At 39.5% G+C, this 17,843-nt stretch overlaps 2 protein-coding genes and 1 long non-coding RNA gene across 5 annotated transcripts in view; 1 reads left to right on the plus strand and 2 right to left on the minus strand.

The window, feature by feature from the left end:
• Positions 1 to 50: 50 nt before the first annotated feature.
• LOC134302726 (T-box transcription factor TBX10) lies at positions 51 to 6,322 on the minus strand. Of its 2 annotated transcripts, XM_062987917.1 has the most exons (8): positions 6,000 to 6,322; positions 5,747 to 5,918; positions 5,511 to 5,589; positions 4,577 to 4,748; positions 4,325 to 4,480; positions 3,095 to 3,162; positions 1,468 to 1,589; positions 51 to 282 (listed from the first exon to the last, which is right to left on the minus strand). In XM_062987917.1, exons 3-8 carry the CDS (start codon positions 5,573 to 5,575, stop codon positions 95 to 97), a joined length of 771 nt encoding a protein of 256 aa, XP_062843987.1. In that variant the 5' UTR covers positions 5,576 to 5,589; positions 5,747 to 5,918; positions 6,000 to 6,322; the 3' UTR covers positions 51 to 94. The 2 variants fall into 2 exon arrangements, with proteins under 2 accessions (XP_062843987.1, XP_062843988.1); XM_062987918.1 differs by lacking the exon at positions 6,000 to 6,322 and having other exon boundaries at positions 5,747 to 5,919.
• LOC134302729 (uncharacterized) lies at positions 5,417 to 8,135 on the plus strand. The gene is made up of 3 exons (XR_010007574.1): positions 5,417 to 5,679; positions 5,782 to 5,944; positions 7,851 to 8,135. It is a non-coding gene; the product is annotated as an uncharacterized LOC134302729 (long non-coding RNA).
• Positions 8,136 to 11,515: 3,380 nt separating this feature from the next.
• apoa1b (apolipoprotein A-Ib) overlaps positions 11,516 to 17,843 on the minus strand; it is a 79,207-nt gene continuing 72,879 nt past the window's right edge. The window contains exons 1-4 of one of the 2 annotated variants that reach the window (XM_062988045.1): positions 13,445 to 13,465; positions 12,909 to 12,958; positions 12,675 to 12,819; positions 11,516 to 12,417 (exon numbers count right to left, since the gene is read on the minus strand). In XM_062988045.1, the coding sequence (XP_062844115.1) occupies positions 11,823 to 12,417; positions 12,675 to 12,819; positions 12,909 to 12,951 (783 nt within the window). In that variant the 5' untranslated portion in view covers positions 12,952 to 12,958; positions 13,445 to 13,465 and the 3' untranslated portion in view covers positions 11,516 to 11,822. Of the gene's footprint in view, positions 12,418 to 12,674; positions 12,820 to 12,908; positions 12,962 to 13,444; positions 13,466 to 17,843 lie in introns of those variants that run through there. The other variant, XM_062988046.1, reaches the window with a different exon arrangement.

Raw genomic sequence — 17,843 nt, forward strand, 5'->3', positions numbered from 1 at the left:
CATTAACACAGTGTCAGATACAACTACGTAAATCACAAATACACCATAAATAGAACAGTATAATATACTTTAATATATGTAGGATAAGTCCGCTTTAGTTAAAGCGGCACCTTTTTGGCCTATTCCAATGACAGTTAATGAAGGGAAGCAAAGGAGCCGAGTGAACATTAGCAGGTCTCCCCCTTTCCTTCCTCTCAGTCGTACCAGCCGTGCCTTCTTTGTATGGCAGGACCAGCTCACTGTGTGGGAACTGGGGGGAAAGACCATGATGAGTAAAACTCTCTGTGATGGAAATAGACAAAAAAATAAAAAGATATAAATGTAATGTGAATCTAAACTGTAACAAGTGCTGGTGGATTTATTGAACATATTATCATAAACATAAAGCACTGTCTTTAAATTACATTTCCATTTTTGCCATTTAGAGGACGCTTTTATCCAAAGCCACTTACAGTACTGTGACAGTATATTGTCTAAGCAATCAAGGGTTAAGGGCCTTGCTTAAGGACCCAACAGTGGAAACCTGGCAGTGGTGGGGCTTGAACCAGTGACCTTTTGATTACTAGTCCAGTACCTTAACCACTAGGCTACAACTGCTGCTATCATCTGTATAGCATCTGTATAGTGCAGTTGTAGCTTAGTGGTTAATGTACTGGACTAGCCATCCAAAAGTTGCTGGTTTGAGCCCCACCACTTCCAGGTTGTCACTGTTATGCCCTTAACAATATACTGTCACAGTATTGTAAGTCGCTTTGAATAATAGCATCTGCTAAATGGCGTAATTGTAAACTTATTCAAGAAGCATTGCCTCTCTGTATTGTGTACCATTACTATAAAATAATAAAAATGTGATTGTTTAGCCACTATTAATAACTAAAACTATTATGAAAACACACCAGTGAAAAGTTCCATACATGTGCCACCTTAAAAAGCCAAACTGAGGAAAGCATACAGCAATAAGATAGCCATCTAGCATGTCAAACAGACAAATGAAGATGTTGGAAGCTGTCTCACTAAAGATTGGTATAACAACAGACAGATACCTCACTAATGTCCTATTTAAGGTTAAATTGTAAGGTTAAATGTATAATTTATAATCTGCTTCCTAGATCCAACACTGTGTGGTGCTACAGTAACAAGACAGGATTGTGAAAGTCAAGGTACATTTATTTTTCTGACGTTTCATGAGGGCAAATACATTGAATCAAGGCATTAAATAAAGTGCATTAAATTAGCAGCAGACCAAAACTCCCACAAGAACTCTGATTGTACAGCCAAGAATCTCGGCGCTGGTGAGCAAGAATATCCCGCTGTGCCACCTTGGCGCATTAGTACATTTATTTTAATAGCATAGTCAGAAAGATAAGAAAGATGCTACACCATCGTCTCCCGAAGACGGAAGGATGCCAGAGAGAGTCAGAAAGCACATATATAAGAGTTAATTATAGACATATAGACAGGACTCACGGTTTGAATGTTTTTCCATTGTTTTTTGGTCCTTGGTAGAAGTGGCTGCCTGTGATGTGCCCTCTTCAGGGTGCAAGGGCAACAGGGAACGAGACAGGTGAGTTTTGGAACTGTCTGTTGACCTGTGTGATTACAGAATCATAAGTAGATTTATATTTGCATTCCAAACTTTTATTAGGATTTCACATAGACTTGTAAAGGCTGTTAGTCGTTTTAATGATTTGCAACTGTTTTTACTGAGACTTAATGATCGAAACACATGCTTGTTTGTCAAAAGATGGTTGTGAACTCATGTTCTTGCATAAGATTAATGTGGGTGTGACAAAAATTTATATTGTTATTTAATGGTGCATTTTTATGGCCCCACAGTCCCTCTGTGTCTGGTAGTGTCTGCCGGAGTCTAAAGCTACTCTCTGCAAAACTGACATCTTACTTGATTCACATTTTACATTTTTAACTACAGTTTCTGTTGTTTTACCCCGAAATGGTTCTGATGGAAACCTGTTTACCCACCCGAGTTTAAGGAATGAAGTCGAGACTGCCGTGCCAACAATGCTGCTCCTGCCAGATGTGACGGGAACCTGGCGTGTTTGCACCAACAATGTCAAGAACTCACTACAGACTTTATCACAGACTGGACTGAATAATGAAGAACTCCAATTATTTTTGCTAGTTATAACTCTCAGTTCATTTAAATTTGTGTGTGTATGATATTGTGTAAATCCTATTTATTCAAGTTATTCTCCGGGCCACCCGAGGAGGATGGGGGTCCCTGCTGAGTCTGGTTCCTCTCAAGGTTTCTTCCTGTAGTTTTAAGGGAGTTTTTCCTTGCTACTGTTTTTGGGGTTTTGGTCTGTTGGTCCTGGATTCTGTAAAGTTGCTTTGAGACAATGTCTATTGTAAAAAGCGCTATATAAATAAAGTTGACTTGACATGACTTGACTAGTGATTAATTAGGGCTAGTTTGACTGTACGTGGAACAGTGGTCTTCTTACCATGGTTGAAAAGCAACTCCTGTCACCTTATCTGTAAGTTTTAAGGTAAGCTAGAAACCCAGAAGCTGTTGAATCAATAATTAAAAAATTGATACTGCTGACAGTCAAAGGAGCTTTTCATTGCCATGGATCTACAGAATGTCAAATTCTTACTTACAATTACTGTATGAAACAACTCACACTCATGAATTTCTGATCAATAAGTTGTAATTTGTTGTAATCATTAAGTCAGAAAAAGCACTAAGACCACAAGACTGCCATGCCATTTCATATCCATGCTTTCTTTAAAATGTACTTTTGACTTTACTGACAACTGTATGTCAGTAGTGCAGTTATGCAACGTGTTGACATCATTTTTACATAACAGCCAGCACCCTGCACTCCCAGCCTCACTTTCCCCCGTTCTCTCAATGGCTTAACAACATTAACAGAACGTAGGATTATGTTCTCTGGTACGACAGATAACTCTAGATAAGGATAAGAAATGAGCGCACTTTGGTGGTTACTGATAATTTACAGCCTTCCTAGGATTAAAGGTTAGTTCTGATCTGAAAATGCTGATTTATCAGCTTGACTATTGAATCCTACCTGGTAAAAAGTGGTAAACATAAAAAAGTGGATGTTGTAATTACCAGTTATTAGCATCTGTAGTTCGGAAGCCTTTAGCGAAAGGATTGCTTGCTATCTTCAACTGTGTAATCTGCAGAAAAGAAAGCAAGTTATAGTCATGTGTAATACCATATGCTACACACACACACACACGTACAACTGATCAGCCATAACATTAAAACCACCTCTTTGTTTCTACACTCACTGTCCATTTTATCAGCTCCACTTACCATATAGAAGCACTTTGTAGTTCTACAATTACTGACTGTAGTCCATCTGTTTCTCTGCATGCTTTGTTAGCCCCCTTTCATGCTGTTTTTCAATGGTCAGGACCCCCACAGGACCACCACAGAGCAGGTATTATTTAGGTGGTGGATCATTCTCAGCACTGCAGTGACACTGACATGGTGGTGGTGTGTTAGTGTGTGTCCACTTACTGTCCACTTTATTAGACACACCTAGTTGGTCCACCTTGTAGATGTAAAGTCAGAGACGATCACTCTATTGCTCCTGTGTGAGTTGGTCATCTTCTAGACCTTCATCAGTGGTCACAGGACGCTGCCCACGGGGCGCTGTTGGCTGGATATTTTTGGTTGGTGGACTATTCTCAGTCCAGCAGTGACAGTGAGGTGTTTACAAACTCCAGCAGCATTTCTGTGTCTGATCCACTCATACCAGCACAACACACACTAACACACCACTACCATGTCAGTATCACTGCAGTGCTGAGAATGATCCACCACCCAAATAATACCTGCTCTGTGGTGGTCCTGTGGGGGTCCCGACCATTGAAGAACAAGGTGAAAGGGGGCTAACAAAGCATGTAGAGAAACAGATGGACTACAGTCAGTAATTGTAGAGCTTCTATGTGTTCAGTGGAGCTAATAAAATGGACAGTGAGTGTAGAAACAAGGAGGTGGTTTTAATGTTATGGCAAGTCGGATCACGGGTCCTCATAACTGGTGCAATTACGACCCCTGCTGGCTGATTGATGGCGCCTGCACAGGGCTGAGGAATAATGCTGATCAGGGTGTGGCTCTCCGTGCACAGTGTTGATCGGTATATATGAACTCGACTCGTGCAAGTAAAAAATGCAGTCTGAACTGAGTACGTGTCGGAGGGGGCGTGTGTCAGTTGAGAAGCATCCTAAGTCAGCGGTGGAGGGTTGAATCAGTGGAGGACGCAGTCAGGGTAATTGGACACGACTAGATTGGGGGGGGGGGGGGATTGGGGGAAAAAAAGCATGTACTTACCCTGTGGTTCTGGTAGGCAGTAACCGCAATAAAGCGAGTTTCAGGAAAGGAGAAAGTGCAGAAGTTGCGATGCACAGACAGGTGACTGTTCCTACACTGGTCCACCAACACTACATGCAACCGTGGCTGATACCGATGCATCGAGTTCAAGATGATCTGCATGGTAAAAACATGGTAACACATTTTAACCGACTCATCATGACAGAGGTTATTTTTCTGAATTTGCGGCTAAGATTTTAGTCTAAATCTTACATGGCCGTTATCATCTAGGAGGTTGTTCGTCAGTTTGAGACGATCAAACGAGACGGTTTGTTTCATCCACTGGGCACCACGCGCTGGTGAGTCCGGATGAAAGTGAACTCTTCCTGGGACTGTTGAATCTCCACGACCGGCCACCTGCCACGAAGAGCTATGGAAGGCATATCTGCAAATAGAAAAGGTGGTAAAACTAATCTTTAAACATCTGGAGCTTGGTAATATTAAAACCACCTCCTTGTTTCTACACTCGCTGTCCATTTTATCAGCAATTACTGACTGTAGTCCATATGTTTCTCTACATACTTTTTAACCTGCCTTCACTCTGTTCTTCAATGGTCAGGACCCCCACAGAGCAGGTATTATTTAGGTGGTGGATCATTCTCAGCACTGCAGTGACACTGACATGGTGGTGGTGTGTTAGTGTGTATTGTGCTGGTATGTCTATTAGACACTCCTACCTAGTTGGTCCACCTTGTAGATGTAAAGTCAGAGACGATCGCTCATCTATTGCTGCTGTTTGAGTTGGTCATTATTGAGACCTTCATCAGTGGTCACAAGACGCCACCCATGTGGCGCTGTTGGCTGGATATTTTTGGTTGGTGGACTATTCTCAGTCCAGCAGTGACCATGAGCATTGTTGTGTCTGATCCACTCATACCAGCACAACACACACTAACACACCACCACCATGTCAGTGTCACTGCAGTGCCGAGAATGATCCACCACCCTAAATAATACCTGCTCTGTGGTGGTACTGGGAGAGTCCTGACCATTGAAGAACAGCATGTAAGGGGGCTAACAAAGCATGCAGAGAAACAGATGGACTACAGTCGGTAATTGTAGAACTACAAAGTGCTTCTATATGGTAAGTGAAGCCGGTGGGTGTCTGATTAATTTCTTAAATATGTAAATCTACAGTAAATAATACCTGTATCTTTTGTCATCCACTGGAATGAAGTCCATAAGGAGGACGTACTCCGCTGCAGGGTCCATGTCTGTGATGTGCACTTGAAATGTAGGAAACATCCTCCTTGTAAAAACACAATACACAAATACACCTCTGACTTCCCTCAACGTCTTACTGTGTTAAACAAATGGTAAAAATAAAATACATTATAATGTTTTACATATATATAAATTAGTAAATTATAGTAAATTGTCAACCTCCCAGCTTTTGTGACTATCATCTCTGTGCCAAGGTGATCAAACTCCTGCCAAAGTCTGAACGTCTCCAGCTGAACTTTGATCCGTGCCACCTGAGGGGCTTTGGCACATGTACCACTGTCCTCTTGAAAGCAAGGTAAACCCATCATGCAGCCATGTGCCAACTTAGAGACTACAGATCAAAGCAAAGAAACAAATGTAAGTTGGTAAACCACAATTCAGGGTATTTAAGAAAAATTTGAACATTAATTACCATCCATGTTATAACTAAGCTGTGAGATCCAAATACTGTCTTCATATAGCACAGAGCCAGTCCAGCTAAACCAAGATCTCCAGGCTGGCTTTTATATCCCTCCAATGGATGTTAATTTTACCTCTAACTCACACCCAATTCACCGTCACACAGGCCCTCTGAGACACGAGTTAAAAAAACACACCAAACCAAAAAGTACACATTAATTACTTGTATATATTACTTTGTATTGTCGACTGAAGACAGAAGGCCATTAGTGGGCTTAGCGCCTAATGATAATCAATCAAACAACCTACCGAACCACTGGCAGCACTCAACAGATAGCTAATTTGGTTTTCGGCACATGTATCCCCAGTGGAGAGGCAGAACAGAGAAACCAGAGCTGGAACCTATGATGCCCTGTGACCCATGGTTTTCAACTTTGACCTTAGCTTTGTGCTAAACAAACTGACCTCTGGGTTGCCTAAAGGGCCCGCCGGGGAGCTAAAATAGATCAGTTAATCATTGTCTATGTATGCAGTGAATGGTACAGTCCAAATTATCAACATGTATCATAAAGTATAATTTTTTTCTAGGCATCTGCAAACGATTGTTATTATTTGCTTAATTCTGTGTGTATTTTATTTACTTTAATGTATTTGTGCAGTTTTAATATTAGTTAACCATAACAACTCTGAACCATATAGAAGCACTTTGTAGTTCTACAATTACTGACTGTAGTCCATCTGTTTCTCTGCATGCTTTGTTAGCCCCCTTTCATGCTGTTCTTCAATGGTCAAGACTCTCCCAGGACCACTACAGAGCAGGTATTATTTGGGTGGTGGATCATTCTCAGCACTGCAGTGACACTGACATAGTGGTGGTGTGTTAGTGTGTGTTGTGCTGGTATGAGTGGAGTTTTTAAACCAAATTTGGAGAATACTCCACCAACCAAAAATATCCAGAAAACAGCGCCCTCTGGACAGCGTCCTGTGACCACTGATGGAGGTCTAGAAGATGACCGACTCAAACAGCAGCAATAGATGAGCGATCGTCTCTGACTTTACATCTACAAGGTGAGTGGACAGTGAGTGGACACGGTATTTAAAAACTCCAGCAGCGCTGCTGTGTCTGATCCACTCATACCAGCACAACACACACTAACCCACCACCACCATGTCAGTGTCACTGCAGTGCTGAGACTGATCCACCACCTAAATAATACCTGCTCTGTAGTAATCAAGTGGGGTCCTGACCATTGAAGAACAGCATGAAAGAGGGCACAAAGCATGCAGAGAAACAGATGGACTACAGTCAGTAATTGTAGAACTACAAGTTAATAATAGGAATAAGAACCACTGCTGAAACCACTGTCATTTTAAACCACTGCAAAGGTCACACACAGCATATCAGGACCTATCATTATGAACATGATGGTTGTTAGACTACAACTCTTCAGAGAGCAAGATCCACAACCCACAATTCCATGTGTTGTTATTTTGTAAATGGTATTTAATAAAGTTACCTTACTTTGCTATATGGGTAAAGGATACCGTACATACTGACCAGATCTTGAGTTAATTAGAGCTACCAGGACTTCAGTGACCCTCTGTAAGGAGAAATTAAAGGGTCTTGAGATGCTCCAATTAAATGTTTATTGAGTAAATGATTATGGGTTGGCGTTGACATTGTTTTGCCTGGAGCATCGCATACGGTTGTCTAACCTGACTAAAGCTAATATATAATCAGCCCCTGACAAACATCTGTTCAATACGTATGTCAATTCCTGGTGATTTATTATCCTAATAAATGTCCTACTCAATAATATATAAATTGCTTCCTCATTTTTGGGAACTTGTCTTTGACTTTCAGAGCTGCTGATCTTATACATGAAGTCAAGGGGCTGCATTAAGAAGAACATACAGACGACAAAATTACAACAGTACTACATAAATAATACCTACATTCAAACTACACATGATTTACTAGCCTGCCAGACTCTGTATATACAGTATAAGTGATGTTTAGATTCAACAGGTCTGGTGGTTAATCATGCCCGAGTGTGGCTAGTAAAATTGAACATGGTTATCTGGTTGATTTAAGGGGGGAATTACTTTTTCACACAGGGCCAGGTTGCCAGATTTTCCATTAATAAATGAAACCATTATTCAAAAAGCATTGTTTACTTGGGTTATTTTTGTCTAATCTAAAAGTAGTGTCATGATCTGAAACATTGAAGTGTGAAAAATGTGGGAATTGGGAAGGGGCAGATACTTTTAAACAGCAGTGTACCTCCCTTATATAACATGGCACAGATAAATATTAGATCTGGTATAATTAGTCTTTTAAAGAAATATCATATAATGGCCTCTCTTTGGTGTAACTCAAACTAAAACACACATTTGTACCGCCATTTCCAAGTCTACATATTCCTCCTACTTATTTTAATTCTTGTACTCATACCTATATGTATATGTTAGTTATAATCTGTGTGTGTGTGTGTGTGTGTGTGTGTAAAACAATGTATAGATTAGTTATAATCTATATTATTATATCTACATACATTATTATTATATGTATTATACTCACGTATACCTATATATATATATATATATATATATATATATATATATATATATATATATATATATATATATATATATATATATACTGTATATATATATATATATATATATATATATATATATATATATATATATATATATATACAGTGTATCACAAAAGTGAGTACACCCCTCACATTTCTGCAGATATTTAAGTATATCTTTTCCTGGGACAACACTGACAAAATGACACTTTGACACAATGAAAAGTAGTCTGTGTGCAGCTTATATAACAGTGTAAATTTATTCTTCCCTCAAAATAACTCAATATACAGCCATTAATGTCTAAACCACCGGCAACAAAAGTGAGTACACCCCTAAGAGACTACACCCCTAAATGTCCAAATTGAGCACTGCTTCTCATTTTCCCTCCAAAATGTCATGTGATTTGTAAGTGTTACTAGGTCTCAGGTGTGCATAGGGAGCAGGTGTGTTCAATTTAGTAGTACAGCTCTCACACTCTCTCATACTGGTCACTGAAAGTTCCAACATGGTACCTCATGGCAAAGAACTCTCTGAGGATCTTAAAAGACGAATTGTTGCACTACATGAAGATGGCCAAGGCTACAAGAAGATTGCCAACACCCTGAAACTGAGCTGCAGCACAGTGGCCAAGATCATCCAGCGTTTTAAAAGAGCAGGGTCCACTCAGAAAAGACCTCGTGTTGGTCGTCCAAAGAAGCTGAGTGCACGTGCTCAGCGTCACATCCAACTGCTGTCTTTGAAAGATAGGCGCAGGAGTGCTGTCAGCATTGCTGCAGAGATTGAAAAGGTGGGGGGTCAGCCTGTCAGTGCTCAGACCATACGCCGCACACTACATCAAATTGGTCTGCATGGCTGTTACCCCAGAAGGAAGCCTCTTCTGAAGTCTCTACACAAGAAAGCCCGCAAACAGTTTGCTGAAGACATGTCAACAAAGGACATGGATTACTGAAACCATGTCCTATGGTCTGATGAGACCAAGATTAATTTGTTTGGTTCAGATGGTCTCAAGCATGTGTGGCGGCAATCAGGTGAGGAGTACAAAGATAAGTGTGTCATGCCTACAGTCAAGCATGGTGGTGGGAATGCCATGGTCTGGGGCTGCATGAGTGCAGCAGGTGTTGGGGAGTTACATTTCATTGAGGGACACATGAACTCCAATATGTACTGTGAAATACTGAAGCAGAGCATGATCCCCTCCCTCTGGAAACTGGGTCGCAGGGCAGTGTTCCAGCATGATAATGACCCCAAACACACCTCTAAGACGACCACTGCTTTATTGAAGAGGCTGAGGGTAAAGGTGATGAACTGGCCAAGCATGTCTCCAGACCTAAACCCAATAGAACATCTTTGGGGCATCCTCAAGCGGAAGGTGGAGGAGCGCAAAGTCTCGAATATCCGCCAGCTCCGTGATGTCGTCATGGAGGAGTGGAAAAGCATTCCAGTGGCAACCTGTGAAGCTCTGGTAAACTCCATGCCCAGGAGAGTTAAGGCAGTTCTGGGAAATAATGGTGGCCACACAAAATATTGACACTTTAGGAACTTTCACTAAGGGGTGTACTCACTTTTGTTGCCGGTGGTTTAGACATTAATGGCTGTATATTGAGTTATTTTGAGGGAAGAATAAATTTACACTGTTATATAAGCTGCACACAGACTACTTTTCATTGTGTCAAAGTGTCATTTTGTCAGTGTTGTCCCATGAAAAGATATACTTAAATATCTGCAGAAATGTGAGGGGTGTACTCACTTTTGTGATACACTGTATATATATATGTGTGTGTGTGTGTGTGTGTGTGTAAAACAATGTGTAGATTAGTTATAATCTATATTATATCTACATACATTAATATTATATGTATTATACGCCTATATATATATATATATATATATATATATATATATATATATATATATATATATATATATATATATATATAGTGTGTGTGAGTGTAAAACAATGTATATATTTTATATATTTATAACTATAACAATATCTTTATTTCTATATTATATTTAACTACAATATGTACTGTATATAGATAGTATATACAGATGCACTACTGCCTCTATTTTTATTGATGTACCAGATGCACAATTTGCACATAATTTTTTTGCATACCACATATTGTATATATGTATGCACGTTGGACATTCGCTTCACCTTACTTACTTTATTTGTATTTGTATTAGCTTCTCTTTTTTGCTTATACAAATACACATTATATAATATATCTTTATATTAATATATTATTTAAGACTAAAAGCTTTACAGATTGAGCTTTAATGATAGGACACATGACTGTATGCAAAATATACATATGAATTAATAAATTAAATGTCCTTCACCATGCAATCACATCATATACATATACACCATATACATACCATACAGGCTTAAAGACCGTGGAGCAGGAAATCATGGCATAATTGTTTACCTGTAAATGTGTAAAACTGTGGACCACTCAGAACTCAAGGAAGACAGGCATCAAGGCTTTTCTCTGCACTCGCATCCAGGACGACCAGCCTGTTTACTAAGCTCTTCAATTAAAATAAACATGCACTTACTAATTACAACCTTCTACATACACTTGTTCGAACAGGGTTTCAGTAGGTATGTTCTTAGACTGTTGTCTACTTGTACTAGAGCATCTGCTGAATGCTGAAATTGTAAATGTAAAACTATACACAATAGACTTAGTGTTATTTACAAAAAACAGTTGTATACTACGTAAATAGTCTTGATTGAGTGTTTATTAAAGGGATAAATCAAGTAACTGGAGTCTGGAATCTATTGATTAACTGCACTAAAATGAAATATACCTACGCATGGTTTGATATAAAAAAATAATAGTGCATACAATAATGCTAATGATTACTTTAGAACTCGTTTCTTTAATGTTTGTCAAAGGAGAACTCTTGAGACATAAATGAAATTAGTTATCAACCGATATTTTATTGTGTTTTGTGACAATGAAGCACAGCAAAGGATTTAGTCTGTCATTACAGAAAGTTACATAAAAGTAATTAGTACATTAAGCATGTGCTTTGTTAAGAGAATATTCAAATGCACAGAATGGTGTTAAGTCCAGTTTTTCCATTGGCTCATGTTCTAAATAAAAAAGCAATTGCATTGTAATTGAATATGAGCAAATCTATGGGGAAAGGTTTACAGAGTTCTTATAAGACCCTGTGTGGTCAACGCCTTACAGGCCAAGATGTTGGAGGAAGGTCACGTTTATTCTGCGAAAGCCTTCTGGACGGTTTCCATCATTTTTGTCAGCTGGGGCCTAAGCTCATCTGAAAGATGAGTGAGCTTTTTCTGCAGCTCTCCAGACTGGTATTGGCCACGTGTGTTGGTGATCATGGTCTCAATCTGCTCCCTGTACTCCTGGACATGGTCTCCAAACTTGGCCTTCAGCTCCTCAAGGCGTTCGGTCAGCTTGTTGCGAATGGTCTCCACGATGGGCGTCAGCTTGGACTTGGTCTCCTCCACATTGGTCTTGATCTTCTGCTTCAGTTCAATCATGACGGGCTCCATCTTTTCTCTGAGTTCTTCCATCTCCTTCTGGTGCTTCTCGGAGTACTCCTTAATCAGGGGCTCCAGCTTCTCACGGTACTCATCGAGGTGTTTCTTGATTACCTGGCGCAGCTCTTCACGCTTGGGCTCCAGATCCTTCCGCAGCTCCTCAAGATCATGGCTCACCTTTTCGCGGACTTGGGAAATGACTTCCACAATCTGGGGGCCGACACCCTCTCTGACTGGGGCAAGGCTTGTGGAGGCGGACTGAAGTGCGTGCTCAATGCCGTCCAGGGACTGAGTGAGGCGATCCCTATTTTGGAGAGAAGACGGTCTGGGTAAATATCTTTCACATATCACATGATGTTTGGGTCAGAACAAAAACATTAACCCATTTCCAAAAGATACAACGTTATTTTACTACACTTTTTCCACTAATTTTTATTTTTAGAGATCACTACTGCTATTACATGGTGTATAAAATAGTAATAGTAAGTAAAAAGCTTAAGTAAGCACGACTTCCTGAATAAGAGCAAATGAACAAGTGAAGGAACATCTCTAATCACTTACTTGTATTCTTTGAACTCCTTGTCATCAAGATGGTTGATAGCTCTCTGTGCAGTCTCCTTAACCTGTCCGAGGTAAGTCACGACTGCAGCCCTAATGTGTTCATACTGAGTTGGAGCATCAGCCTGCAGGGATCTGGCTTGGCAACCTGGGTAGAGTAAATTGGGTAAAAGTTTAGCTGTTTTGCCCTGGCAAGCAGTATCTGATACATGTAGCACGACTAGAAACGGTTTTTACCTGCGGCCAGAATGATGGCCAAAGCTAGAGCCACAAACTTCATTATGGATCTGAAAGGAGAGAAGAAAATAGGGCATTAAATAATAGTTACATTAAATAAGTGGACAGGTAAAAAACAATATGATTCTTGTAGGCCAATTTTGTAATCCAAAACCAACATGAGATGTTTACTGTTTAACACACAGTGTATTCTGAGCTAGATCCAAATGAATTCAAAGCTTTAAAACCAAATTAGCTTCTAAAAACATAATTCCCTAAAGTGTTTTAAACATTGTGACAATAGCCATGAATAGTTAAAGATGCTTTAATTCACATAACTGGACTACAATGTATATACATTATATAAAAAAAGCATTCATTTTACATCTTCTACAGCACAAATCTGTCTCTTAATAAATTCCAAAAAAGTTAAAATGGTCTTTATTCTATTATTTAAACTCAACAAACTTCTAACAATAATTTTAAACTACTAATACTCTTCACCCAAGGTCTTTCTCAAAGATCACTAACCAAAGGCTGCAATGCTAAGTGCTTACCTGTTGTTGATGCAGGTCTGGAAGAGACTGAAGAACTCACACCAGAGGTGGTAGTTTTATAGGGCCCAGGAGACAAGGAGGGAGGAGTATGCATAGTGTGATTGTGCCTCCGTGGAGCTGAACCTCACACCCACTAATGATCTATTGGAGGAACTGGGTACAATGGTCACCTGGGTCTAAAAACTAGAGCGAAGATGTGCATGAACCCACATTTTTAAAGATAATGAGAGTGAACGGGTTCTTTCTTTTGCATAAAAAAACTGACACAGCACAAATGTGAGAGGATTTAGTGGGAAACAAGACAATGGTGGTGGAATTGTAATATTTTAATCAAAGACATATGACTAATTGGTTCAAAAAGCACTCTAAATCTTCTACATTTACACTTTCTGGATTTTCCCCCATCAAACAGTGTCGAGTGACCCCATGTTTATTATTAAAAGCTGCTAATACACGCCCCAAATTATATATTTAAATTTTAACATAGTATTAGATCAAACTTGATTTTAAATGTTAGCAAATGCTTAAAGATATTAACACTATGGGTGAGAAATCCACCATTAGATCCTAAAAATATAAATGTATATTTATATTGACAGAAAAAAATTATGTGCATTGGTTCATGCTAAAAACACCACAGGTTTAAAATAGAGAGTATATATACAAAACAACAGTAATATATACAGTGTATCACAAAAGTGAGTACACCCCTCACATTTCTGCAGATATTTAAGTATATCTTTTCATGGGACAACACTGACAAAATGACACTTTGACACAATGAAAAGTAGTCTGTGTGCAGCTTATATAACAGTGTAAATTTATTCTTCCCTCAAAATAACTCAATATACAGCCATTAATGTCTAAACCACCGGCAACAAAAGTGAGTACACCCCTAAGAGACTACACCCCTCAATGTCCAAATTGAGCACTGCTTGTCATTTTCCCTCCAAAATGTCATGTGATTTGTTAGTTTTACTAGGTCTCAGGTGTGCATAGGGAGCAGGTGTGTAGTACAGCTCTCACACTCTCTCATACTGGTCACTGAAAGTTCCAACATGACACCTCATGGCAAAGAACTCTCTGAGGATCTTAAAAGACGAATTGTTGCGCTACATGAAGATGGCCAAGGCTACAAGAAGATTGCCAACACCCTGAAACTGAGCTGCAGCACAGTGGCCAAGATCATCCAGCGTTTTAAAAGAGCAGGGTCCACTTAGAACAGACCTCGCGTTGGTCGTCCAAAGAAGCTGAGTGCACGTGCTCAGCGTCACATCCAACTGGTGTCTCTGAAAGATAGGCGCAGGAGTGCTGTCAGCATTGCTGCAGAGATTGAAAAGGTGGGGGGTCAGCCTGTCAGTGCTCAGACCATACGCCGCACACTACATCAAATTGGTCTGCATGGCTGTCACCCCAGAAGGAAGCCTCTTCTGAGGTCTCTACACAAGAAAGCCCGCAAACAGTTTGCTGAAGACATGTCAACAAAGGACATGGATTACTGGAACCATGTCCTATGGTCTGATGAGACCAAGATTAATTTGTTTGGTTCAGATGGTCTCAAGCATGTGTGGCGGCAATCAGGTGAGGAGTACAAAGATAAGTGTGTCATGCCTACAGTCAAGCATGGAGGTGGGAATGCCATGGTCTGGGGCTGCATGAGTGCAGCAGGTGTTGGGGAGTTACATTTCATTGAGGGACACATGAACTCCAATATGTACTGTGAAATACTGAAGCAGAGCATGATCCCCTCCCTCCGGAAACTAGGTCGCAGGGCAGTGTTCCAGCATGATAATGACCCCAAACACACCTCTAAGACGACCACTGCTTTATTGAAGAGGCTGAGGGTAAAGGTGATGGACTGGCCAAGCATGTCTCCAGACCTAAACCCAATAGAACATCTTTGGGGCATCCTCAAGCGGAAGGTGGAGGAGCACAAAGTCTCGAATATCCGCCAGCTCCGTGATGTCGAGGAGTGGAAAAGCATTCCAGTGGCAACCTGTGAAGCTCTGGTAAACTCCATGCCCAGGAGAGTTAAGGCAGTTCTGGGAAATAATGGTGGCCACACAAAATATTGACACTTTAGGAACTTTCACTAAGGGGTGTACTCACTTTTGTTGCCGGTGGTTTAGACATTAATGGCTGTATATTGAGTTATTTTGAGGGAAGAATAAATTTACACTGTTATATAAGCTGCACACAGACTACTTTTCATTGTGTCAAAGTGTCATTTTGTCAGTGTTGTCCCATGAAAAGATATACTTAAATATCTGCAGAAATGTGAGGGGTGTACTCACTTTTGTGATACACTGTATATATATATATATATATATATATATATATATATATATATATATATATATATATATATATAGGTACATCAAAAGTTAAATTTAATAATATTCACATTCCGAAAATTGCACATAGTAGTTCACAGTGATTATACATAATAATTATTACACATTGCATTATTGCACATTTGACGTGATTGTGTTTTGAATGCAAATAACTGCAAGTCTGCATGCATAGAAAAGATTCTGACTACACATAATGCTTTTTGTGCCTTATTGGGCATAAACTTGTGGCTATATAAAAAAGAGGTCTTGTTAAACTAACCAAGAACTATCTGTAAATCTTAATCTCATTATTTGAATCCAAAGTGTTTGAAAGTAACCTTTTTTTTCTGATCAGGCTGAGCGATTTTTGGATTGTGCTCTCTGATAAGATTTGAAAAGGCCATTGGGTCCATGGGGGATGTCGCAATCGTCACAGTACACAATGTTACCACATTAGTGCGATTGAAAACTTTCAGTTGGTCGAAATACTATGAATGCTGTGGTAAAATGGGTAAAAGGGTCAGATTAGATGTCCACCATGCTTGGACTTTGAGGCCTGTGTGGAGGTGGTTATTTAATGTTTTGTCTATCTAATTATTTTGGACAAAACTTTTGAATAACAAGAGGTTGTGATTACAGACGGGAACTTTGTAGAGACAAGGTGAAAGACTTTTAGGGTAAAATAAGTTACATTTACAAAGCGGACTTAGTTAGCTGAGCTAAAGTTGCTAAATAAAGCTTGGTTTGATTACTGGAACCAGGCACATACTGTATATAGTAATTATACAAGTCTTGAACTTCCATTAACCTCTTTATTAGTATTTATTAGTAAATTTGAATCAAATGCACTAATCAGGGGCTTATAACCAAGCTTTATTAAGTAATTCCATCGTCTATCTACAGTCCAGTTAGATATCTCTGCCCTCTCTGCCTTTAAGGTTAATAATTAGCTAAGAAAAGTAAAGATGGGTTCAGGTAAGCTTTATTAGAGTAGAATGATGAAAAGGACTCTCTCCTTCACAGCTTCATAACTAGTAAAATAATTAAAAGTAAATTATTTTAAAACCAGTCTTAATATAAGCTTAATAATGACCTGAAATAATACAAATCAGTGCGGTGAAAGGGTTAGAAATCTTGTGATCAGGACCTCTCTGGTGGACACAGCTGAATAAATAAATATTTGACAAATAGATGGTCAACAGACTGCAGAAGAGCTTCACATGGAGCTAAAAAATCCATGCTTGCTTAAAGACCAAAAGCAATTTATAATAAAAGTGTATTAACTAACCTTTAGACTAGTGTTGTCCCTCACCAACATGGAAGGATTGATTTAATCAATACAATATTTAATACAAACGTTTTTAGCTGCATGTACTGAATTTACTTCTGTAAAACAGTGTAAGGAATTTGATCAAGTGTGCTTTTTTTGGCATGTAGGTTGAACTGATAGTGTCCTGCTGGCACCAGGGTGGTTGTGGCTTTTGTTAAAGCCCCATGCAATCACTTCAATTGTAACTACAACCCCAATTTAGCTCATTGATCTTCAGAGACGGAGCCATTCGGCCGGTCAACTCCAGACCCCTGCTGAGCGAAGGTGTGAACACCTATTGTCACCACAGAAAGAGCTTTATTCAGAAACGAAGGAAATGCATGCGCTCACCAGGGAATTAACTGTTTACGGTCAGGAAGAATGAGAAATAAAGAGCGCTGGGAGAATCATGGGGTTTGTGGACAAAGGTGTGTTAAAGAATGAAAGCTTGGGGATTGAACAATGGTGTGGGTGCTATCTCCTACTTAAAATGCAGAAGATACAAATACTGAGCTAAACATGACATGCTAATACATAGATTTCTTCAACTGTGTTTTGTCCTAGAAGTCATACCTTGGTTGCTAAGTCCAAATAAATGAAATAAAATGCTAAAATTATTGCAAACAACATTTTCAAAAAAAACAACACCACATATACCATAAGTAAAGCCTCACTACTCTGTTAATCTTCAGAGGACTGATAAACCATTAAACCTTTGGCCTGGCATCTCACTGAGACAGAGAAGTCATCACTGATC

The sequence above is a fragment of the Trichomycterus rosablanca genome, chromosome 25 (genome assembly GCF_030014385.1).
Source record: "Trichomycterus rosablanca isolate fTriRos1 chromosome 25, fTriRos1.hap1, whole genome shotgun sequence".
NCBI classification, from domain to species: Eukaryota; Metazoa; Chordata; class Actinopteri; order Siluriformes; family Trichomycteridae; genus Trichomycterus; species Trichomycterus rosablanca.

Bases quoted from the DNA above. Each gene is read 5' to 3' on its own strand.
- LOC134302726 (XM_062987917.1), bottom strand. From the start codon at position 5,575: ATGGACCCTGCAGCGGAGTACGTCCTCCTTATGGACTTCATTCCAGTG. The intron at 4,481-4,576 runs GTAAGATTTAGA...TTTACCATGCAG, and splicing joins TCCTAGATGATAACGGCCAT to ATCATCTTGAACTCGATGCA. The intron at 3,163-4,324 runs GTAAGTACATGC...TCTTTTCTGCAG, and splicing joins CTGCCTACCAGAACCACAGG to ATTACACAGTTGAAGATAGC.